At 44.2% G+C, this 23,966-nt stretch overlaps 3 protein-coding genes across 5 annotated transcripts; 2 read left to right on the forward strand and 1 right to left on the reverse strand.

Moving 5' to 3' along the window:
• Window positions 1-397: 397 nt before the first annotated feature.
• On the reverse strand, window positions 398-3,130 carry ccdc85b (coiled-coil domain containing 85B). Its single transcript, XM_071917108.2, has one exon. The coding sequence runs from the start codon at window positions 2,363-2,365 to the stop codon at window positions 1,763-1,765; it is 603 nt and encodes a 200-aa protein (XP_071773209.1). The 5' UTR covers window positions 2,366-3,130; the 3' UTR covers window positions 398-1,762.
• A 2,088-nt stretch (window positions 3,131-5,218) lies between these two features.
• Window positions 5,219-10,876, forward strand: fibpa (fibroblast growth factor (acidic) intracellular binding protein a). Of its 2 annotated transcripts, none has more exons than XM_071917107.2 (11): window positions 5,219-5,566; window positions 5,729-5,816; window positions 6,809-7,007; window positions 7,298-7,424; window positions 7,780-7,880; window positions 8,251-8,384; window positions 9,078-9,186; window positions 9,349-9,412; window positions 9,577-9,663; window positions 9,878-9,975; window positions 10,571-10,876. In XM_071917107.2, the coding sequence occupies exons 2-11, from the start codon at window positions 5,732-5,734 to the stop codon at window positions 10,638-10,640; spliced, it is 1,074 nt and encodes a 357-aa protein (XP_071773208.1). In that variant the 5' UTR covers window positions 5,219-5,566; window positions 5,729-5,731; the 3' UTR covers window positions 10,641-10,876. The 2 variants fall into 2 exon arrangements, with proteins under 2 accessions (XP_071773208.1, XP_078145303.1); XM_078289177.1 differs by having other exon boundaries at window positions 5,732-5,816.
• A 1,731-nt stretch (window positions 10,877-12,607) lies between these two features.
• efemp2a (EGF-like fibulin extracellular matrix protein 2a) lies at window positions 12,608-22,170 on the forward strand. 2 transcript variants are annotated; one of them, XM_071917094.2, is made up of 11 exons: window positions 12,608-12,788; window positions 16,031-16,315; window positions 16,983-17,031; window positions 17,226-17,420; window positions 17,955-18,077; window positions 18,301-18,417; window positions 18,588-18,707; window positions 18,852-18,971; window positions 19,163-19,289; window positions 20,456-20,651; window positions 21,101-22,170. In XM_071917094.2, the coding sequence occupies exons 2-11, from the start codon at window positions 16,214-16,216 to the stop codon at window positions 21,272-21,274; spliced, it is 1,323 nt and encodes a 440-aa protein (XP_071773195.1). In that variant the 5' UTR covers window positions 12,608-12,788; window positions 16,031-16,213; the 3' UTR covers window positions 21,275-22,170. The 2 variants fall into 2 exon arrangements, with proteins under 2 accessions (XP_071773195.1, XP_071773196.1); XM_071917095.2 differs by having other exon boundaries at window positions 16,036-16,315.
• The last annotated feature ends 1,796 nt before the right edge of the window (window positions 22,171-23,966 follow it).

Raw genomic sequence — 23,966 nt, forward strand, 5'->3', positions numbered from 1 at the left:
CATACTAATACATACATGGCTCAGAGGGCATCGGATTGCTTTGCTAAAATGGGGTTAGAGAGAGAGGGAGAGAGAGAGAGACAGAAAGAGAGCAAGAGTGTGTGTGTGTGTGAGAGAGAGAGAGAGAGAGAGTGTGTGTGTGTGAGAGAGAGAGAGAGAGAGAGAAAATCTGTGTGTACGCTGTTGTCAAAGGACTTCTGTGTATCACTAAGTGGGTAAAAGCATTACTGCCCTCTCCAGCTCCCTGTACTGTGCAAATAGGGATCCAAAAATAAAACTGATTAACATCCATAAAGTCAGGCTGTGTGACATGGAGACGAGCATCAATCAAGCGCCGTCTGTTTGGACACAGAGGTCAAAACAAACAAGTACAGAAATCAATCATTCATTTTGTGTCATGTAAATGCATCGGTTTCTGCAAAGTCAAACACACAAAGAAAGGTCAGCACACAACAAAGTGTCATAACCACTGTATTTAAAGCTCTTCAATGCACTACGAGCAGCCCACCAATAACAGCCAACAACAAAGCAAATCTTTTCCAATCCATGTGCATTATCTATGATTCAAACTGAAATTTGTATTTGTTAATAATGCAAGTTAATACTGATAAATCAAGGTAAAGAAGAGTAAAAGAGAAGATTATCCCTAATGTTACAGAGTAAACACAAAGCATGAGTTACATAGAGTGCAGACCATTGCCAACTTAAATTGTGTATTAGCTGTGGTGTGCTAATCGAAACATCAACAACAACAATGTAATAACAAAATGAAATACAGGTGACTTAAAACAGCTTGCCTTTCTGGCCCCGTGTATATAAATCATTACGTAAAACTTGGAGACTTTCCAGCTTGATACAAAGAGTTTCCAGTTTGATACAAAAGTGTCTGACAGAACTTAGGCATGTGCAGTTCAGCTCTGAGTGAGGTCCAATGATATCGTGTCCCATCCGAGACCTAAACTAGTATGATGGCTCTTCCCAGGCGTTAGTACATGTACATTATCCACACCGGCCCCACCCAGAGGAAACCTGAAGGGCCAAGAAGTCAGACAAATGTACAAATTGTGATAATCGTCATGCACATATGGCACTCCAATCCTGTCCTGAGGAAGAGAATGCATAAACTATTACACATAGTTACTGGGTCTCTAACAAAAGCAAATATCAAATTGTCTTTTTTTTTTATTATTTATAATCACAACTCATCTATTTCAGTGCTATTGGAATTCAGTGGACTAATATGGCTCAAAACTGGATTGAAATGAATCTTTAGATCCATATGATTTAAAGATCCATGATAGCGCTGTCCAGTGCAATAGAAAAAGGCTTCTACCAGTGTAGGCTAGTCCAGTGCATGAGATAAAATTATAGGCGACCCACTTTTTTGATCCCATTTTTTCCCAACAACAGACCACTGAAAAAGGAGAATGTCCCAAAACAGAAGACTCATTAGAAAAAAAACAATGCAAAATTTAGATACATTATCATCTGGCAAATGCCTCTAAATTGAATGTCTCTGTAGGTCCTGAAAAAAGTCAATATAGTGGTAGAATCTTTGTCAAGTCAAAACCTAGTGGCACACAAACCTTGCAGCATTCAGAAATGCTTTTGTACCAGCTTGTCCATGTTCGTATTTTCTGACAAAGTAGCCAGCTTGAACATCATTTCTTGTGTCACCATATCACCCCTAAAGCTTCTTCATTAAAGTCAAACGGCTGCAGCAGCCCAGCTAGGCCACTGACCAAAACAAGCCCCTGTGTCATCAGTCATCAGGTGAGCACACCAGGTGAAGTTGGTCCGGACTTCCGACGCTGCCGGTGCTCGAGCTTCCGTCCCCCAGGTCCCGGGCCACCATGCAGGGCAGGTTGAGCTCAGTCGACCCGCCGGGGCTGGAGTCACTTCTACTGACACACTCCTCCTCCAGCACCAGGCACAGTTCCTTCAGGTCCAAATTCTCCTTCACCAGCCCGTCCTGCATGCGCTCCAGGTCGGCCAGCTTTTTCAAGTACCCGCCCAGGTCCTCCCGCATCACTTTGGCTGCGTGATGCCCGAACAGCTGCCATTCCCGGGCCAGCTTCTTCACTTTGAGCCGATCGTCGTCGAGAAAGCAGCACAGGTCGCGCAGCTCCGTGTTTTCCTCTTGCAGACGCTGATTGATGACCTTCAGTTCCCTGATTTCGAGGAGGTGTCCCTGTAATTGTTTATTTACCTCCTTTATCAGCCGCCCGCGCTGAATGAGAGCTGAGATTTTGTCCGACTCCTCTTTACGCAGCCGACTCACCAGCTCTTCCTTGGAGCATGCCAGCAAATCGTCGTCGGACATCTTTGACAATTCTCTATTAAATATCTCACTGTCGCTCCCCATTTTTTCCCTAACAAAACTAAACCTATAGGCTACCTGAGAAGTCTCCCAAAAAATTGCTGAGATGTAAACAACTTATGCACTGGACACTTCAATATCCAGGATGCTCAACACCGAGTCAACATATCTTCATCTTCATCATATCTTCAGTTTGTTCCAGATGCTATGGAAACCCACTTGAGGCAAAATCAAAGGAAAAGCATGTGAGATCTTTATTTAGATCCCTGTCTTCTGGGCGCAGTGCATTCAGACCTATTTTATAGACTGTATACCCAGTGTCTTTTCTCCGTGAATATTGCCTTAATGGGGTCGGGTGTGAAAACGAAGCACAAAATCCCATTAATATCAATCTATCATCCTCTCAACAGTAGGCTGTGTGCTCCAAAGGCCTTCGGGAATACAACTGTCCTTATTTTACCTCCTTTCTCTCCCAGTCTTTTGTCAGGAGGCAAGTGTCGTCCTGTAGCTAGGCGTTATGCATACAGGCCGAGCCGATACATCGGGGCTTAATCCAGAAACCTTGCACACCCTACAGATGTTATGGTTTTATGTCGCTGGCATCATGTCGTCTCATCAAAACGGATGGGAAGCTTCGGCTGAATGAAGTCTCTTCCCAGCGGTTTCAAGACTGTGTCCATACGGCGCAACAGTTTCACTACAAACGATTCATTCTTTAGTTAACGATAAAAAAAAAATCCAGTCTTGCCCTGTGTCTGGTCAAAATATGTGCAGCATGCTGTGCTCATCCTCTGGAGCTGGGATATTACAACAATGTCCGCCTCCTTCACTTTCACGGCTGACTCCGCGTAGCAGCGAGCTGCGTCAAGCTAGCCGCAGAAAGCAGAGCCGTGGCGGAAGTTATTGGATGTGGCCTTCAAAATAAAATACATCAAACTTGTAAATTTCGAATCGAATGAATTAATAAGTATTACACAAAATAACAACACTTGGGAAAATATGTTTTACTATATTTTAGACTTTTCCTCATACATAGTCTTTATTTTAACTTTGGTAGTTTGTTTTACTCATGAGCGTTTCATCAAGTTCGTTCTTCGGCTTTTAATTTGAATGGTGTTATCGGAAGTTGTACTTTTTATTCTGACTGACTTGACACAGTGGTCACAGAGTGTAATCTCAGAAAATGTTCGTGATTTCCAGTGAGGTTTCCAGTGGCCTTCGACACAGCCATCCTATAGCCTGGTCGTACGTATAAGAAAACTGATGAATGGACAAAAATACAACAGAATCGATTGATCCTGTGGTCCCGTTGAATTGACCGGCTCCGTTGTAATGTGAAAAACATTAAGATGCCTGAAGGAGATGTAGCCTACTCCCTCAGCGCAGGCCTACACTTGTGCGCCCCCACTTGGATTCAGGAACATACAGGATAGGTGTAAAAGCCCGATTTACCTCTATCATCTGCTTGGAAATCAGTGTAAAGGCAAGGGATAAGCACACACTGCTAAGGAAAAGGACCCATTTCCTCCGGGTCTTCCTTTCCAGTATATTGAATCCACTGGAATGACATCATATCCTCAACAACCGAAGGCATATGACCAGAAACCACGTTATATCCTCTAGATTGATAACCTATAGAGACATTTAGCCTCTCGGTGTTAAAAAAGCTATAGATAAAAGGCATAGGCCTATAACATTTGAGATCATTGAGTTCGCTAGTTTATTCCCTATAAAACTATATAACACACACACACACACACACACACACACACACACACACACAAGGAGAGATGCACACTGCACACTGTAGTCATATCACGGGTGACTCCTGGCTGTAGTGATTTCTTTTCAAACACAGTGACGGAAAGTGTGACTGTAGGCCTTTTCCATGGTTTAAGCTGAGGCATTCAGCCACATCCTTCCGCCCTCTGTCCCACCTCTATTGTTTCAGTGAGGCCATAACAATGTAGGGTGTTAACCATGCAGGGGGAGCTGAGGACGGAGTCAGGCTACTATGAGGTTAGGGATGGGGGGTGTTGATGTGCAATGGGAGACCCAACAAAAAGACAGTTGACCGAGTCGTTTTTCCCTTTTGTGATTTTGAAGGACACATGCAGATACAGAAAAAGGGAGGGGTGAGGAGAGGGATTTGGAGGGATTTATTTAGATTAATCGCCGGAGGAAAAGAGAGCAGAGTGTGCACACACACTGCACGCAAGCACGCAGCCACTGCACGCACACATCACAGTTTTGACACGTTTTAAAATAACTAAGAGCACAAATGAGAGGGCAACAGATCAACAACAATAGTGGCTTTCCCAAATAACATTTGGCCTTACATGTTACCTTATGAATTGGCTGTAGCATTCTTCTTGCATGGGCTGGGCGAATAGTTACATTTCGCTATAGTAATTTATTTACAACTAATACACTGTATAAATATTCATGGATGCCTTGTTGGATATTAGATCAAATTGATACTAGGTCTACGTCAACTGAACGGGATATTTGAATTGTGTAATATAGGCGCACTGTATGTTGGCTAGGCGAATATAGGCTCTGAGACTGATGAAGCTGTCTTGAACCAAAGACATTCCGATTAGGTCCAGGCCGGTTATGGGTCCATTACGGTTTATTATTAACACATTCATCCCCCGCCTGCATTCCTGCTAGACGGAGTGGCACTGCCCTGCAATTTCCTGTCGTACATTGCAATTTTGTCTGCATCCGTAAAGTTGTCGCCGCATATTCGCCAGTATGTCGAATACTTTCTTCTTCCAACAGTCCTACACTAATTTAGCACAAAACTGGGACCATCTAGATAAGATACTGGCGCTTGTTATCCTAAAGTGTGTCATCCAGGCGCCGCGAGCCTTTCCTGTGACGTCACGAAACAGGAAGCGTGAATTGCATGACTGCAGCTGTTGACAAGGCATTAGGCATAAGACAGTACAGTTAGTAGATGTTAGTGTTTTATAGACGAGTGTAAAAACTGGTGCCAATAAGCTAATCGTACTGCCATGTTTGTTAGCCCCTAACTGACTATTTTGTTGTGCAGTACATCCGTTTATTCACCGCTGACGGTGGTAATTTAGCTAGTTAGCTAACGCAGCAAGCTAACGTTAGCCTTTAATGGAGTAGGTTGCCATGGGAATTACATTTAGCCAACGCAGCTGGTAGAAGTTAACGGTAGACTTGTATTAAAGCTTCCTGCTCGAATCTACGTGGAACAACAGTGATAACAAGGTAAAAAGTCACCATGCTTCCATGTTTAGCCATGATTTTCATGGCGCTGAGCTAATCAGACAGTTATTGCTATTGGTTAATACTAGTGCTAATATTTGTTATGTTTGTTTCAACATTGTATTAAAAAGTCTCTCATTCCCCCCTTGCTTCTTTGTCTCATAGAAGATGGCAGTGGAACTGGATGTGTTTGTGGGTAACACCACCATCATGGATGAGGAAGTGTATCAGCTCTGGCTGGATGGCTACACAGGTATGGATCACTCTTACTCCAGGATACTGTGGAAATTACACATTGTGTAACTGTGGAAATAACATTACACTCACCAATAGTATTAATAATAGTGATAGTGTGGTTATTATTATTATTGATCCCATAAGGGAAACTTTTCACTTTACCTCCTCCACAGGGAGGTCAGAGGTCAGGGTCGGCTACAGAACAGCACCCCTGGAGCTGGTAGGGGTTCAGTGTCTTGCTCAAGAACACTTCAGCAGGGCGGATGCTTGCAGATACAGGGGAAAGACACTATGAATCCCTACCAGCTCCCTACTCACAGATCATGCCAAGGCTCACGATAACTAGGGACTGAGAATTTCCCAACCTGAGAAGACACGGTTGTCATGAAGGGGCAATTTTGAACGCCCCTGTTCAAGCTTTGGTGACGACACTGTCCTCCTCATATTGATCCTTCTCACTTGGAGTCAGAAATATCCAAGTTGCCTTGAATACAATGGTGGAACACACTTTGGCACTTGTTTTTCCATAAAAATGACATTTTAAAATAGACATTGTAAACCAAAGAGTTACAGAGCTGTGTACACATGCATACTGGATATTTTATTAGTAGCTCTCCACCAATGGCATTACCACTTTGGTGGGATATGAATGTTTTCTTGACTTACAGGTCCAAAAAAAGTCATGTTTCTGTCCCACCACCCACAGTTTGCTTATACGGTTGTAGTCACAACTCAGCTAGCTACATTGTAACCTACAGCACTTATCACAGTCATGTCATAAAATATCTCCGTTGACACAAATATAATGGAATGATACCGTTGCATTTACTTCCACAGCCTGCGCAATAGTAACAGTACCTACTCATCTCTATAATCACACCATATCAGTAAGCTTTGTGAGCACAGTTTATTACAGATAACTATCCAGCCATGGTCAGAAACCACAGCTGTATCACTAACAATGGATTCCCTGTCAACCATGCTTTTCTGTTTTATCCCCTTGCACAGTGAGCGATGCAGTGAAGGTACGAATGGAAGGCGGAGTGATGGAGGAGTGCGAGGCGAGTGCAGATGTCCTGCTGAGCGACACCATGGACCAATACAGAACTTTCCAGATGTGTGAGCGTCTCCTGTACAGCCCGTCCAAACTAGGCAACCAGCTGCTGTTCCAGATCCCACCTCATCGACAAGCCATGCTCATAGAGAGGTGTGGTAATGATGATCTCACTTATTCCAATATCTAATGTTTTGTACCCATCTTTTGTCATTTGAAGGTGTTCCACATTTATTGGTCATTGCGATGTGTGTGCCTTGCTTCAATGAATTTGTTCTTTCAAGCACCAGGAGACTATAATCAAGCATTTATGCCTTCTTTTTGTCTGATGTCATATCTGTCATATCCACACACCATACTCTCTTATTGTTGTTCCTTGACACAGTAGATGAGAATATAGCCGTAAACGTTTCCTCTTTTTGCCACTCTGTTTCCTTGTATAGATACTATGCGTTTGATGATGTGTTTGTCCGGGAGGTCCTGGGAAAGAAACTCTCAAAAGGAACCAAGAAAGACTTGGACGACGTCAGTGCAAAGACGGGCGTAACGCTGAAGAGCTGCAGACGACAGGTGAGTGCAATTTGAGCACCACAATGATTGTTCATAAATAGCAGTGCTCAGTATTTACCCCAGGATTGATGATTTGCTCCTGGTCCTAGTCTGTCTTTCAGTTTCATTATGGTTATTATTTTCTTAATGCCATGATTAACAAAGTAGTTTTATTGCAGTTGTCTTATATTTGTTTGAGTGAATGGTAAGTTATGACATGCTGAATTTCTATTGTGTCAACATTTTTCTAGCAGTGGGAGCAGTTTGTTTTTGCAGTGAGGGGACTGCTGCTCTAGGACAAGTTTTGGTGCAGGTTAAGCAGAAATCACATTGTTGTAATTTTAGTAATGCTCCTGTGTCATGTCTTTAATTTCAGTTTGACAACTTCAAGCGTGTTTTCAAAGTTGTGGAGGAGCTGAAGGGACCCCTGGTGGAGAACATTCGTCAACATTTTCTTCTCTCTGACAAGCTAGCAAGGTAATCAATCAAGAGAACAGAGTGAAGCCTTCCTGCCTCAGGGTTATTTTATAAAACTTAGGTTTTGTTTGAAATGGTTTTTTTTTGCTTATGATGAATTATTCCTGGCCAGGAATAATTAATTCTAACATAATAGCAGTTGAAAAGGCCAATGTTACAGGTTCTTCAAACCAAATTTATTTTCCAGTATAATTGTATCACAATTGATCATTATGTTGTTGTAAATTACATAGCTTGTGCTCAGGGCACCATTGAAAAAGGAGGGTTTTGCTCTCAATTTGGTCTTCCCTGAATAAATAAAGGTAAAAAAAAACAATGAATGATTGTCTTGATTTATTTTCTTAGTCCCCGACTCCTCTGCTCATTTCAGGGATTATGCTGCCATTGTTTTCTTTACCAACAATCGCTTTGAGACGGGGAAAAGAAAGCTACAGTATCTCACATTCCAGGACTTTGCCTTCTGTGCTGGGCAACTCATCAACAACTGGACAGTTGGGGCCGTTGGTGAGCGCTTTCTCTTGTTTGCTTTGGCCATTTGCTGCTGTTATTCTTAGAGAAGTAAAGGGCATATACATCATTTTATTCAGTTATATAACTGATATATTAACTAGAACTATGGTTCTGTTTTAGTTTTATTGTTGCACAGTGATAAAACACGGAAGTGATAAAATGGAAAAAATAGAATATGAAATACACATTTGGGCAAGTGAGATAAAAACTGCAAAGAGCTTATAAAAAAACATCTCGCCTAAAACCATATTGCATGATGTCTATGAAGTGAAAGGCACATTTAAAGCAGTACTTCTGTAAGTGATGTCCGACCACCAGAGGTCCTTGAAAAGGTCTTGTAGGTCCTCGGCAAATTGAAAATAATTTTGTCATTAAGGGAATTGAGCCTAGGTGTATTCTGATCATAGTTTCCATTCTCCCAGCTTTTTATCACTCCACCTCTAGACAGGATTATTATTTTCTGCTCAGTCAAAACCAGAAATGGAAACATTTTCTTAGTTGATGGTCCGTGCCCAAATGGTTTTCTGTTGAGAGTCCCTGCTGTCTGAAGGTTTGATAACCCCCTGTTTTAAAGGCTCCATAAACTTAACCTTACCTCACTGGCCATTGCTGTACATTAGACCAGGCCTTAGTTAACATGTATGGTTAAAAAAGTCCTGTAAAGTGATGTGTGATTTTTCATCTTAGATAACATGGTGGAAGACATGGACGTAGATCTGGATAAAGAGTTTTTACAAGAGCTGAAAGAACTGAAGATTTTAATCACTGACAAGGATTTACTGGATCAACACAAGAGGTGACGGAAACACAAAAGCTTATATATTTGTTGCTGATTGCTGAAAAATGCACCTGTTTTTTATTTTGGGAAGTGACACCCATTTTCAAATGTGAAATTTATATCCTCATTCTCTTATTCCCAATCCTGTCCCTCTGTTGCTGTCCTCTCCTCTCTGTTCAGTCTGGTGTGTACAGCGCTCAGGGGAAAGACTAAAGCTTTTAATGAGATGGAGGCTAACTTCAAGGTGAGAAACATCACATCCCCATCATATCCTGAATGTAATTGGTCTGCAACTGCAACAATAAAAGATGATGGCATAATTTCTAGATCAATTTTTAATTACGTTATGTTTTGAGTAGCATCATTATTATGCCCGATAGCAAGCTAAAAATGTTATTTTCTTCGTAGAATCTTTCCAGAGGCCTCGTCAACATTGCCGCAAAGTTAACCAACACAAAAGATGTCAGAGATTTCTTCATTGATCTTGTGGAGAAGGTAGATATCTCTGTGTGTGTGTGTGTGTGTGTGTGTGTGTGTGTGTGTGTTTTAAAATACTAGTTCCTGTTTGTCAGCGTGTTGTAAGCAAAGAGAGACCATTCAGCCCAGCTCCCCGAGGGGAGTGAGGCCTGCTGACTACCTATGAGACCTTGTGATGTAACGACCCCCCTTCCCCCCCCCCCCCCCTTCTCCCCTCCTTTTTCTCCCCCAGTTTATTGAGCCGTGTCGTTCAGACCGATGGACAGCTGCGGACATGAGACTCTACCTCACTCACTACACCAACTCTGCACACATTCTTGACACATTCAAGTAAGTTTAGGTTATTCAAGCCAGTTTAAGTTTCGCCTTTTAAAGCTTATCGGGTAGAGCATGGCACTGGGTTATCTCATCGATTCCCACTGGGGCCGCCTATGCTAAAAATACATGCACTCATGATACTGTACAGTGCTTTGGTTGAAGTATCCACTAACTGGCATCTGAATAAGGGCATATTCTTTGGCAAACGCTGCTGAAGCACTGAAGTTTAAGGTTTAAGTTGGTATGCAGAAGAGTTTCAGAGCGCTGCCTCTGATATTGACGTCCCTGTTCTGCCAGTGGGTGTCACCCTATCTCGCCCCTGATTTCTTAAACTGTAGTTACCTTGTTTCTAGCGCAGCCGCTCTGGAATGTAGTTAACGGTTTACACAACCCTGCACCACTACACGCTTAACAAAGAGATATTCATCCCACAACCGTATTAAAAGAAACACAGACCCCCCCCCCATTACGCCGAATGAACAGAGATTGCTTCATTTACTCGCTTCACCCAGATTTCATAATAACAGTTTGTCATGAGACTTACAGTATGCCTTTGCTCCATTTAGTTACAGTTTATTCTCTCTCTCTCTTTCTCTCTCTCCCTCAGACATCAGGTTGTGTGGGACAGATACATGGGCGTCGTCAAAAGCTGTATCTTCAAAATGTACCACGACTGAAACATTTCTCGTCTGCTCGCCCCTCTTCTCCTCACTCTTCCCTCCGTTTGTTTTCTATCTCTCTTTCCCCCTGCTGAAGCCTTTATCTTAGTCCTCGGTTTGTGCTTTCTCTGCCCTTCTTTTCGTCGCTAGTGATGAACTCTGCCTCTCAAAGCCCTGTTTTCCTACCATATAAGCACTGGTTTCCTTGCAATGTCTGTACATTTGTTTGTAAATAAAAAATTAACCTATTTACATCAAAATGTCCTTCTGTTTTGTGTTATGTTTTAATCAGCTTTCTTACACGGTACAGATGTTATCTTGAACCCGTGCCAGCTATATTTGTTACTGAGCTTGTGAGTGTTGGATAGAGATTAGAGACAGAAAGAGAGCGATAGAAAGAAAGGTAGAGATAGAAATCAAACAACAGAATTGAAGAAGGCCGGAGGTTTGCAGTGCACTCAGTATGCAGTAGTGAGTATCAGTCATGTGAGTTGAATATTGAATAGTATCTGGAGCTTATTAAGAATTGAATCCTCAAGCAGTGTGTGTGGTGTCTGTGTGTGTGGTCATGGGAATAGGGGAGCAGCCAGGGGGGCACAGTTGGTCAAGCTAGGGGGTTGTGAGTGATTGAGTGTGTGATTTTTAACAACATCCCCCCGTAATGACAGCTGTCATCCCCCTCACCACCAGAACCACAGGACACAAAAACAAGTGGGGGGCTAATTGAAGGATTTCATTCCAAAACACTATTTATCTACTTTGGGGGAAAAAAAACAAAAATTGTTGCCTGATGTTCATCACTCCAGATTAAAACAAATCATTGCACTTGCTAAAATGTTACGGTTTTGTAAGAAAAAGGTATTAATATGGCTATTAAATAACATTCAGTTGTAAACTTTCATGCAGGCAATCATTTTGTAGAGCGTGTCACATTTTTCAAACGGCGTCTCATCTTGGAATGAAGCCTGCAATTATAGTAATGTGTCTGCCGGTGTTTATTTCATTTTGATGTGGCATTTATAGTGTGGAAAGTAAAAGGGTGACCTAAACAAATTATGCTTCAAGTTATTTCAGACTTTAAAAAACACAACATAAAATAAAAGATAAATATGGATGAAGCAATGACTTTCCAGCCTGCTGCAGAACAGACTACAAATATTGAAAGAAAGAAATACTACCGGAAATGATGCAGCGAGCACTAATGCATTAGTCATGTGCGATTTGAGAGCAACAAAGCCGGAATGTTGGTCAAGAATAATGACTATTTTCTGTATTTTATCCAGAAAGAACCTCCAGTTTCCAGATATTCAGTGAAATGAGCTAACACATTTTCCAAGAGAATATGTGTCCTCTCTCTCTCTCTCTCTCTCCCTCTCTCTCTCTCTTCCACTCTCTAATTTTTGTCCACATTCCATTAACTTCTCTCCCCAGCTATAAATATCCCCTATGTCAGATTGGACGAGAGCGAGGCAAAGTCAGGGCTTAGTCGCTTTATGGAAAAAGGAAAAAGATGGGGGAGGTAAGTATAGATGGGGGGTAAATGGGAAAATGGAGGGAGGGAGGGAGGGAGGGAGAGGGAGGGGCTTTTGGCGAGGGGGGGGGGGGGGGGGGGGGGATTTGGTTTAAATGAAACCAGGTGTGTTGTGTGACCAGTGAGAGGGGGCATTGGGTAAGAGGATGGGGGGCAGCCGGAAGTGTGTGGGGGGGTTATGTGTGTGAATCTATGTGAGTTGTTGTTCCGCCTGCGATTTGGACGGATTTGGAATTTTGGAATTTGGGCCGCAGACCAGGAATTTGCATCCTGGGGGGTCAGGGAGAGGGGGTTTGGAGAGTGGAGGATGGCAGTGCAGGGGGCCAGAGGGGGGGTGGGAATGGGCTGTCCCTCTCTCCTCCCTCTCCCTCTCTCCCTCTCCCTCTCTCTCTTCCCTGTCTCTCGCTCTCTCTTTCTCTCCTTCCCTCGCATGTGTTCAGCTGCTCCAGCTGTCGGTCTCCCCACTCACTCTCTCAGGGTCACAGAGGCAGGAGCAAAGGGACCACTTCTGTACGCCAGCTCACCCGGGACCAGCACAGCGAGGAGAGGAGCGCACACCGGCCAGAGAGAGACAGAGAGAGGGAGAGAGAAGCCGGACAGAAAGAAAGGCAGAACCTGAAGACCGAGGCTTGTCTGTGAGTTCCTCTTGTGTTTGTTTTAACGTTTGATGTGGATCTGTGTCTGTGTTAGAAGGGATGCGTGTGAAAAACGAGAACTGCCGGATGACTTATTGAGCATGTGAGAGCAGTATGTCACCGAGAGGAGAAGTAGGGGAGGCGAAGTATACCTCTTACCCACTTTCAGTCCTGTGGCAGGGGCCATACACGTCACAGCTACACTAACCGCTCCGCTCTCTGCTGCTCTGCTCTCCCAGCTACAGTTGGCTCCTTACAAGAGCTGAGATAACATAGCGCACTGTTTGTGTAGTTTGCGTGTGTTTTAGTGACGGTAACAGGAGGGGGTGGGGGGTGGGGGATAGACAGGAAGAGAGAGACAGTGAGTAACAGTAGGTGTGTTATTATACATTGCAAAATTCCTTATTCCTTATTTCACAACATGTAAATCCCATGTCACAATCTCAAGTTTACTCATTCCTCCCAGTAACCTAAAAAAAAAAAAATGTGTCAGACATTTGGTCATTTTGGGTGAAGTTACAGCTACACCATGAGAAAGCTAGACACCCCATATCAAACAAGAGAAACAGGTGCCACACACAGCTGCAATACAAACATACACACAGACGCACACTCACAACCTGGATGACATCACAGCGTAAGACACACTGCCTTACTATTTGTTGACAGGCCACTTCTGTGCAGTGCATTTTATCACTGTTTGTGTACTCCTAATTGCGAACATTTGACAGCTCCCCCCTCTGTAATGACTCAGGTGGGATCGTAGCGGCATGGCAAGGAGAGCTGTGCCCCAGAGAATAAATCTTCCCTGTTAAGTCCATCATCCCTCGCCACACTGTATACATACACTAATACATCACTGCACTTTAACATACTTTACTGCAGCTGAAAGGGAGACAGTGCACAGAGCGGCACCGCTGGGAGAACAGAACAGCTCCGAAGGGATTTGTATGGGTACAGTGTGGTTTTTGTGTGCGTGTTTCTCCTGTAGGCCACTATCCATCACTGAATATGGAGTGTCCCGCAACAGGAGTTAAGCGGTGTGAGATGAAAGGCCCCGGGCCTCGGGTTCGCAGGTTCACTGCCACAAGAGTAACAGAGCATAGCTGGAGTACACTTGGCCACCATGTTCTACAGCTGCTCCATGCACAGCCAAGCAGAACAGAACAAGGCTAGTTATGTATACACTACAAGACATGACCATCCTTCAGTTTACTCTGTGTGTGTGTGTGTGTGTGTGTGTGTGTCTGTCTATCTGTCTGTGAGCACACATGTGCATTGCTGTGTGTGTGGTCCAGCTGAGTATTTTTCCTGGTCCCCATGAGGTCATTTTTATAACCCTGCAGATATTTGGCTTGTTAAATTCTGCTGACTGTGTGAATTTAACGATGGGTCAGCCTACTGTTGCAGATGTTAGTGAGGCCATGCCACAATGAATAATGACTAGGCAATTTTCTACTGTCATATTATTAACAGACGATTCATTATTGAAGTGTCAGCAGAAGTAATGAATAGATAAAGCACCCAGCAGGTGTTACAGCAGAGACATTTATATAATTCAGCCACTACTGAGGTAGAGTCACAGTAACCCTGTATTTCTCTACCTCAGTGGTAGTCAAAACCCATACGATGAACTTCTGCACCGTGACCACGTTTTTGGCATCCTCCTACACAATGAAGTGAGATGAGAGGTTGGGAGACCAGTGGCTGGAGGTTTGGCACCAGCTGTCCTCTTATGTGAACCATGGGGGGTTTCCCAGAACCTGATACTCTGGGAACCACTGCCGTGGCAGGGCATCCCGGCTGAGAACTGGCGCCCACATCCTTGCCACGGGCATTCCAGAGGTCCACCGCCACTTGATGTTCAGCGGCAGCGGGGCAACACCCATGCCTCCCTGCTGCCCACATTCAGCAGCCAGTGAGCGACTGGACCCTGGACTGATGGTCAGTTTGTTTTTGGGTGGTTTCGGGTCACATTTTTGCCAGTTGTAAGCGGCCCCTGTGCCAACACAGAGAGGTCACGTACTGCGGCCGCCTGATTGCACGGTGGGATGTGTTACCGTCTGTGCTTAAAGGGTGAGAGCATATTTTGCGGCCTTTCCCCACGCAAAGGTCACGGACGGCATGTGATGTCATCCAGTGAGTATTTGAGGGTATCCATGAACGTCACTCTGCGGGCTTGTGTTTGTCTCAGGCATGAAACAACAATAAGCCATGCTTACTATGTGGCCTCTGGAGTTTGTGTCTGTGTGTCTGTGAGTCGACGCACGTAGACACAGCAGGAAGGCCATGATTATAACTTTCCTCTTCATATATTTTGACTGGAGCTGACTTTGAAAACAATGCTTGCTCAGAAATTGCTTAGAAAAGTTTTTGGTCTGCAGGAGCTGGAATAGGTGACTTGTCTATGTTTAGGGTCAGCTTAAACACTTGTAGCTTCTCTCCAGGAACATTAAATGAAGGATGGTTGTGCCTCTACTGGGAGTAAAGCCCAGTCAGTATACTCAGAGAACATAATACACTATAATCTTAACTCAAAAATACACTACAACAAAGACAGATGCCCTATTGAAGAAACAATAGCAGCTTCAGAAAAAAGGAGATTCCCTGTTATGGAGACAAATTAATGTAATTGAAGTTTGTCTCAGAAACTGAAGCAGCTGAGCTGGTGACGATGTGCAGCGTGTTGTAAAATAGGCAGGTAATTGTCAAGATTTATGTGCTTCCACAGACGCTGCTCTGATGCACAGTATAGTCAGCCTCTGGAGGCGGCTCCCAGGGAGACTCTCATTCCTGAGAGTTGTAGTCTGCCAGTCTGCAGACACAGAGGGCTTTCTGTGAGGAGCTAATATGAAAGTATTTCTGCGATGTTGACTTTGTTATTTTCAGCTGAAGGATTGAGTACGTCATGATGTTTATGTTTTCTCCTGGCAGGGTGATTCATCCCATTTATTCTTGCCGGGATCAAGGGAGAGTTGTTTGGTTGACAAATAGTGAATGAAGTCCAAGAAGCTACCTGTTTGTGTTGTGACTGACTGCTTAAAAATTTGGCTCCAGCAGGTTTCTTTGAGAGTTGATTTATCCAGTTCAGCTATGAGAACAGCATACAGTGCAGAGTCCTGAAGCACAGCAGTGTGTGTTGAGAATGAATTGAAGCATTTTGTGATTTCTGAGTTTCTAATTTAGTCTCTTTTTATGTCTTTTACTACCTTCCTCCCCCCTCTCTCTCTCTCTCTCTGTAGTACAGATACCACTTGGCTGCTCTGCACATCACAAGTCAAACTGCCTCTCTCATCTTTAACGAAGGCGCCGCTACCTGTCTGAAAGCTGTGTGTGTGTTTGCGTGTGTGAGTGTGTTTGTGTGTGTGTGTTTACGTGTGTTTACGTGTGTTCCTATCCCATCTCCCGGCAATTAGTGCATTAGCATGCAGGGCGCTTGTGTGTCAGTCCTGTGCGTGTGTGTGTGTGTGTCTGTGCTCCTCCGCAGTGCTATTTCACAGCCACCTACAGAAAGTGACACCTACACGGTAAGGATGGATGAATCTCTTTCTCTCCCTCTCTGTTCCCCTCACTCCTTTCTTTTTCTTTGCATCCTCTCTTCCTTTCCTCCATATACTGTACCTGTCAGTTGATATCACTTCTTTTTTTCTTTTTGGAACTGATGTTGGTTTAAATTTTGGCCTCAAATGCTCTCTCTTGTCTCCTACTACACAACTCTCTCCCCTATTCCCTTATCTTATTCTTCCTCATTATTCCATAGCAGTATTCCCTTTACAATATTTTGTATGCTAACTTTGATTTTAGTTCCACAACCATCCCTGTTTTGGTCCCAGTTTTTGTTTTCATGCAGGTTGCAGCAATACAACTGCTCTATCTGGGTGACAATACACTATTTCTAAACATCGGCCCTAAATTCTTTGTGTTTTGAGGGGAAATTTTGGCTAAAATAACATATTTTACAATTTCACACATCCTTTAGCTGCGGTAGACATGTTGACCCACTACTGCTGAATGAATAATGGGGAAACAAAGTGTCTTTGCTCCTTTTTTTTCATGCTACTCTATTCAACTCGGTCCTATTAGGAACACATTATGCATAATGGATATATTATGCAACTACTTGGCTCAGAAGGATAATACACATCTTTCTCTCCATCTCTTTCTCACTGTTTGTCTCTCTGCTGCTCTTTGTAGGAATGCACAGATGGGTATCAATGGGACCCTCAGACTCAGCACTGCAAAGGTAAAGCTCTAATCTTCATTTTTTAAAAACTTTTACAGCTTGGTATCTAGTCTCATCGTCCCCGCTCCTTTGCTCCCTGTCTTTTCTCTAACTATTCCTCCTATTTGTTCCCAACAAGTACATATTGTGTTTACCTCATGGTCAGCGATGACAATGGCAGCTTGACACTGTTCCCTCTCTGCATCTCCCACCAGACATAAACGAGTGTGAGACCATTCCAGATGCCTGCAAGGGGGAGATGAAGTGCTTCAACCACTACGGAGGGTACCTGTGCCTTCCCCGCTCCGCCTCAGTCATCCCAGCCCCAGAGCCGCCCATCACGCCCACCGTCAACGAGCCCTTTAACCCCTGCCCTCTGGGCTACGAGCCCCAGGGAGACAGCTGTGTGGGTGGGTGTCTGGTAGTGGGTAGCGTTGGGGGGTTGGAGGTAGACAGGTGGCCACGGGATGAGTGATCATTTGTGTTTGTGTGTGTGTGTGTTTGTGTTAATTTATTGTCAGTGCCCATAGATTGTAAGGGACAGGTGGCCATAGCAGGTGTTTGGACTGGAGGCAGCATGTTGGTGCAGTGTGTGTGGGTGTGAGTGAGTATGTGTCCATGGGGGGTGGACAGAGAGTGTCGGAATTTGGAGATTTCACACGAGGACAGCTGCTCTGTTTTAAAAACCGGACTTGTGGTGAGAAAGCTACTTGTGCTGGAGGACTGTTAGGTGTTCATCTGGTCTGCATGAGACAACAATAATGATTCAGCTTTATGTGACATTCTCAGCTGTTGGGTGCAAATTCAAGGGAACAAGAGTCGCCTTCCTAATAGTCTACCCTCTAATAGACACATTTCCGCTTTCAATCATGCTGGATGATGCTGCGTTCACTCACAATAACTACAATTTTTACATGTTGTGTCATGTCACCCCACACACACAGATGTGGATGAGTGCGAGCGAGATGACCACGACTGCCAGCCGAGCCAGCAGTGTATCAATACGCTGGGTGCCTTCACCTGCCAGTGCCCAGAGGGTTACCGCAAGGTTGGCACAGAGTGCATCGGTGAGATAATCTCCTTCATTTACCCTTTAACTGGCGCAACTAAGCAGGCTGAGTCATGGCAACTCTGAAAAAATGTATCGCTAACATGACCTGGGGTGAGCTTAGCTATGGTCTGGAGAGTAAGCTTAATGAACTGTGGGAATGTGAATATCCCTCTGCTGACTCTCCCTCTCCCTCTCTCTCTCTCTCTCTCTCTCTCTCTCTCTCTCTCTCTCTCTCTCAGACATTGACGAGTGCAGGTACAGGTACTGCCAACACCGCTGTGTCAACGTCCCCGGTTCCTTCTCTTGCCAGTGTGAACCCGGCTTCCAGCTGGCAGGAAACAACCGATCTTGTATCGGTGAGTAAGGTCACACCGATGACGCCCTCTCCGTCCCAAAATAGTACAACCAGCGCCTGGACGATAACACCTAGGACTCAACTATCACAGTCATTGTCATCGCACTGAAATTCGTCATGCAACATTCACAGTGTACTGAAATACTAACCCCCTCTTTACTTTCCTTTCAGATGTGAATGAATGTGAGATGGGTGCCCCCTGTTCCCAGAGGTGTTACAACACATACGGCACCTTCCTTTGTCGCTGTGACCAGGGCTACGAGTTAGGGCCTGATAGCTTTGCCTGCAATGGTAGGAGACTGTCTGTCTGTCTGTCTGTCTGTCTGTCTTTCTCTGTGCAATACGCTATATACCATTACAACACAGCACAACCCAGTTTCTATGATGTTCTTCTGCTCTGTTTTCCGGTCCATTTCTACCTTTAATGGCGGACAGACATAGATGAGTGCAGCTATTCCAGTTACCTGTGCCAGTACCAGTGTGTCAACGAACCGGGGAAGTTCTCCTGCGTGTGCCCAGAAGGATACCAGCTGCTCGGCACCAGACTCTGCCAGGGTAAGCACATCCTGCTCCCTTTTCCTCCCAGAACTAACACTTTCCTCTCTGTGCTTTCATAGCCACAAATGCTGCACTGAGTCAGTACTTATTCATTCTTTGACAGAAATATTTGCATTTGAGCAGCTCTATTCTTGTCTTGTCTTGTCCTGTTCAGTCTTCAAACGTCATGAGCTCTTTTCCATCCCCAGATATAAATGAGTGCGAGACAGGTGAACATCAGTGTACCGACACACAGACCTGCGTGAATATCCATGGACGATACCAATGTGTTGACACTAACCGATGCCAAGAGCCTTATGTACAAGTGTCTGATAAGTGAGTGACCCTCCACCTCACACACCCGCACGCAGACAGGCATGAAAGTGTGTGTGCGTTCACAGGCATACACACACATACACCTTTTCCCCATTACTAAAATATGTGCTGGCCATCAACTCAAAACATAATCAGTTCCTGCATGGTGTATGGCTCAAATTGCAAGATTACTCCAATTACTTTTTCCATATGTGTGTCCAACTTTGTGACCTTTTCTTTTGAGCTTGGCCCAGTACAATTAGAGAATTATTACAGTGGTGAAACAAGTGTTGAATTGGTAACAGGTGTGGATCGCCATTAATGCTTCAAAGATGATTTTGTAGTATAAAATGTGTTTTCGAAACATTGGGGAAAAATGGCTACTGTTCAAATACAATTTTAGGTATTTGCCCAGATTTTGGTAGAACTCTCCTCTCAGTTGTATCACATTACCCCCTCTGCTGGCTGATTTATGAACTGCCACTTTCACTGGGCGCATGGTCACTGAATGACAGCAAGTGGACAGTGATTAATTTAGTGCCAATTACCCACTAAAGCTCATTGTTAATTTTACAAAAACTCTGCTTGATTATATATATGTGAAGTGATATTTACTGTCTACTGTGTATCCTGCACTCAATCTGAGGTCCTGTTGCTGTACTATGAGTGTCAGTATCTATCGTATTAATGTTAGATGTTGATGTTTCTCTGCACTGATATCATCAAGACAAATTCCTGTAGGCTTTTTGCACTTGGTGCATAAAGTAGGGATGGGACGATCTGCTTATCTCACGATGCGATTCGATACGCCACCACGATACGATGTAATAAGTAAAAGTTCAATGACAAGAATGTCTGACTGCAGAATTATATTTATTTCTGAGCCATAAATATTTCTAGCAATGGCATTGGTTTGCTAGAATGTAAACAACAATTTAAAAATGTCATTACAAAGTGCAAAAAATATGATTCCGATGGAGAGCTTGTGAAATTGTGATGGTTAAGCCGTCTCATTTGTGATTACTACAGCAGAATAAAATGGAGCTAATATCACAATTAATTTTTCTGCCCCACGATACGTATTGTCACATTTTTGTATTGCAACATATTGAATTTCGATATATATCGTCCCATCCCTGGCATAAAGTGACTCTGATTCTGACTGTTTTTCTCCACTGTGTGTCCAGCCGCTGTGTTTGCCCTGTGACCAAGCCTGCCTGTCGAGATCTGCCTTTCTCCATTGTCCATCGCTACATGAGCATCACCTCGGAGCGCTCTGTCCCCTCCGACATCTTCCAGATCCAGGCCACCAGCGTCTCCCCGGGGGCCTACAACACCTTCCGCATCCGCTCCGGTGACGAGAACGGAGACTTCTACATCAGGGTGAGCACAGAGCGCGGCGAAGAGCTCGGCAAACCAGTGATGTGATGGTTGTTGACATCTTTGATCCCAGTTACTTCTGCAGCTGCTGACATGAGCTGTAATCAGAGAAAAGGCCTAGAATCTGTACATTTATATTATATCATGAGAGGAGGATCACTATGTCTATTACATGTCTAGGTTTCAGTGGACAGTTTTAATGTCACATGATGGTGTAAATGCTGTTTTAGAGGCTTTTCCACCATGGGGATTCACTGAATCATTGTAATTTTGGCATGCAAATGGTCAGATTTAAAGATACTGAATATTGGCACAAAATATTAGCTATTGGCGCCTTATTCAGTCTAAACTATCTGTATCGGCCTTCAAAAGCCCATATTAGTCAAACCCTGTTATAGTAATTCCCACAGCTGTAGAAATGTGCTGAAGAACATTCGTTTTCTCTCCCTCAGCAAATCAACAATATTAGTGCCATGCTGGTGCTGGCGCGCGCCGTGTCGGGGCCCAGGGAGTACACACTGGACCTGGAGATGGTGTCCGTCAACCCCCTGCTCAGCTACCAGAACAGCTACCAGACCAGCTCCGCCCTCAGACTCTCCATCTACGTCGGGCCGTACGCCTTCTAGAGAAGAGGGGAGGGAGAGAGATGGAGAGAGAGAGAGAGAGAGAGAAAGAGCATGGGAGAAACACAGATGCAAAAAAAAAAAAGGAGGAAGAAGCTGTAAAACAATATGCAAGTCCAAAGTGGTCAAAGCAGTTCAGCCAGTCACTGTGATAAGATGCTGCATCCTTGCTAGCTTCTTCTACTTACTCATCCAAAAAAAGCCACACTTTTCTGTCAGCCAATGATTTCAAGTGGAAGAATATACATACAATACAATACAGTATACAAATGAAAGTGTAGCGGTAATGTCTTACAGATAAATAGCCTTAAATGATAAAAAATGTGCCCAGTCAAATCTATTCCCTTGTGTTTGATCTGTCCATTTGCTGTCTGTCTTCCCTTTTCTTAGGATATCACCTTAAACTATTCATGATTTAGTTCTTTTTTTTTTTGTACTTTACACCTGTCTGACGGCGTCATTCTGTGGTCAATGTGTATAGAAGCTGTAAGGGATCGCACTCTGAAGATTTATTCTTGACATCTGTGAAGGGGTGATAAAAAAAAATCTGCGTGGCATCGCCATATTTTCTGTCTCTCTTCAGGTGAAGTGATTCACTGCCGTTGATACCGACATGACCGGACTCATCCGTTTTCACGAGTTTACATCCTTATCTTCAGTTTGACTCTATTTGTCACTTCACCTCCTGTCAGTCCTGTTTCCTTGTTGATAGACGTGATTCAATAACCACTCAGATCAGACCTCAGCAGCCACGCTCCTCCCTTATCCTTCACGGTCGTACCTATGTTCAAGCTCTCACTCACTGCCATTTGTAGGTGTGTCACATTGCTGATCATGTTGTACTTTTTTTTTTTGTTTTTGTCTAAGATTTGATCCCAAATAAAACAATATGCCTTTTCTTCTCTGCGTCGCAGCGAAGTTAATTCCAGTTTTTACTCTTCTTCTTTCCGCAACATCACTGCTCTCTCATTCATCTTCAACCTCTAATATTCTAACCAGTGGGCAATGTCTATTTCTGTCCATCTGGTTGCCCTATCAAAAATGGAAACAACCCCCACGGTGAAACATACTCCAGTGCAGCCTGAAATCTCGCAGCTGTCAGCAGCTGTATGTCAGGAACATACTACTAGGATGGAAAGATCACTGTCTCTTAATTTATTTATCTCTTCTTCCCCATTATTCACAGTATGTTTTATCTGGGAGGTGGGAAGGGATGGATGAAAGCCTGTATCCCCATCCTAAGATGATATATTTGGGACTTAGGGAAGGTCCCAAATATAAAAAATGTGATTGCGGAGAATGAGAGGAGCGAGGATAACGTGCTCGACCTCTATGTGTGGATGTGGCATGTAGAAAAGGTCTGCGGTGGCTTCCTGTTTTCGCGGCAGTTTGTGTGTCCTCTAGTTGACTTAACCGAGGCCATCTTGTCTGCTAAGTGATTCTCCTGACCCACAAAAAAAACTGAGGAACGAGAGAGAGAGAAGGAGAAAAAGAGAGAGGGGAAAGCCCTTATTTCACAGTCCACTGCTGTTTGCTCCGCCCAGTCCTACACACACATACACACACACCACACACTCCTCCCATCTGTCCTCACTCAGGGGTGATGACTCACACACAACGCTGTTTTATGTAATCGGAGCGGACGATGTTCAGCCACCAGGGGGCAGCAGGACACACAGATCTCAACACAGAAGAATCCAGAAATAGTAACAATCTGGGGAGGAAGAATTTGTTGGTTTTGTAATCTAATTGACAACTGAGCCTACCTTTTCTCTCATTTTCCATGAACTTATACACCTGTGGGAGGCACAAGCAAGAGCAACTTTCACAAGTTTTCAAACATAGTGTAGACAGAACATATAGCAACAACACCGTACACACACTGTATGTATTTACCAAGCTGTGCAATACGTTATAGTATAAGTTTTGACTTGAATAACTTGTGGCACCTTGTTTGGGCTTAAAGTGTTGTGATAGAGATCAAAGTTGACAGAGTGATGGTGTTAAAGAGTGCAGTAGGGTAGGAGGTGGATATACTTTGTGTGTGTGTGTGTGTGTGTGTGTGTGTGTGTGTGAGTTCATATTATGGAAGAGCAGTGGTACAAGTCCCCTGGCATTTCCTGTTGGCACTCAGACAGAAAAATAACCTGACTAACACGGAATCACACTGTACTAGCACAGTGTGTGTGTGTGTGTGTGCGTGTGTGTATACGTAACAGTGTGCGTGTGCGTTTGTGCGTTTGTGCGTGTACGTTTGACTGTTTGCACGTATCTGCGTGCCTGTATGTTTGTGTGCGTGCGTGTGTCCGTATGTGTATGTATCCGTGTGTGTGTGTGTGTGTGCACGCGCGCACGCAGGGTGTGGGTGTTTATATATGAGAGCATGTGTTAGAGAGTGGCTGTGCCCACACAGACGAGTGGGAGGAGTGTTTGGGGTGGCAGAGGGGAGTGGTGGAGCACCGGGCCTCAGTTTTTTGGCACCTTCACCAAGGTATGATCTCATTTCTGGGCAAGCCGTGGCCTGTAGGCCGCAGTGGGGGGGTGGGGGTGTGGGGGTGGGACAGGAAGCGGAGAAATGAAGGCCTGGGGCAGAGTGCGCCACAAACCCTATCCCACTCCTGGAGCAACGGTGGAACAAACATGACGGATGACAGAGAGACACCTCTTCCTCTTCATCAGCATCTGCTCTCTTTGA

The sequence above is a fragment of the Centroberyx gerrardi genome, chromosome 16, assembly GCF_048128805.1.
Source record: "Centroberyx gerrardi isolate f3 chromosome 16, fCenGer3.hap1.cur.20231027, whole genome shotgun sequence".
NCBI classification, from domain to species: domain Eukaryota; kingdom Metazoa; phylum Chordata; class Actinopteri; order Beryciformes; family Berycidae; genus Centroberyx; species Centroberyx gerrardi.

What these genes read in the sequence shown, in the direction of transcription:
- ccdc85b (XM_071917108.2), bottom strand. Translation starts at nt 2,365, where the DNA reads ATGGGGAGCGACAGTGAGATATTTAATAGAGAATTGTCAAAGATGTCC.
- fibpa (XM_071917107.2), top strand. Translation starts at nt 5,732, where the DNA reads ATGGCAGTGGAACTGGATGTGTTTGTGGGTAACACCACCATCATGGAT. An exon ending in CAAGCCATGCTCATAGAGAG is followed by an intron (nt 7,008 to 7,297) that starts GTGTGGTAATGA and finishes TTCCTTGTATAG; the next exon opens with ATACTATGCGTTTGATGATG. An exon ending in TGAAGAGCTGCAGACGACAG is followed by an intron (nt 7,425 to 7,779) that starts GTGAGTGCAATT and finishes CTTTAATTTCAG; the next exon opens with TTTGACAACTTCAAGCGTGT.
- efemp2a (XM_071917094.2), top strand. Translation starts at nt 16,214, where the DNA reads ATGCAGGGCGCTTGTGTGTCAGTCCTGTGCGTGTGTGTGTGTGTGTCT. An exon ending in CCAGGGAGACAGCTGTGTGG is followed by an intron (nt 17,421 to 17,954) that starts GTGGGTGTCTGG and finishes CCACACACACAG; the next exon opens with ATGTGGATGAGTGCGAGCGA. An exon ending in TATGTACAAGTGTCTGATAA is followed by an intron (nt 19,290 to 20,455) that starts GTGAGTGACCCT and finishes CTGTGTGTCCAG; the next exon opens with CCGCTGTGTTTGCCCTGTGA.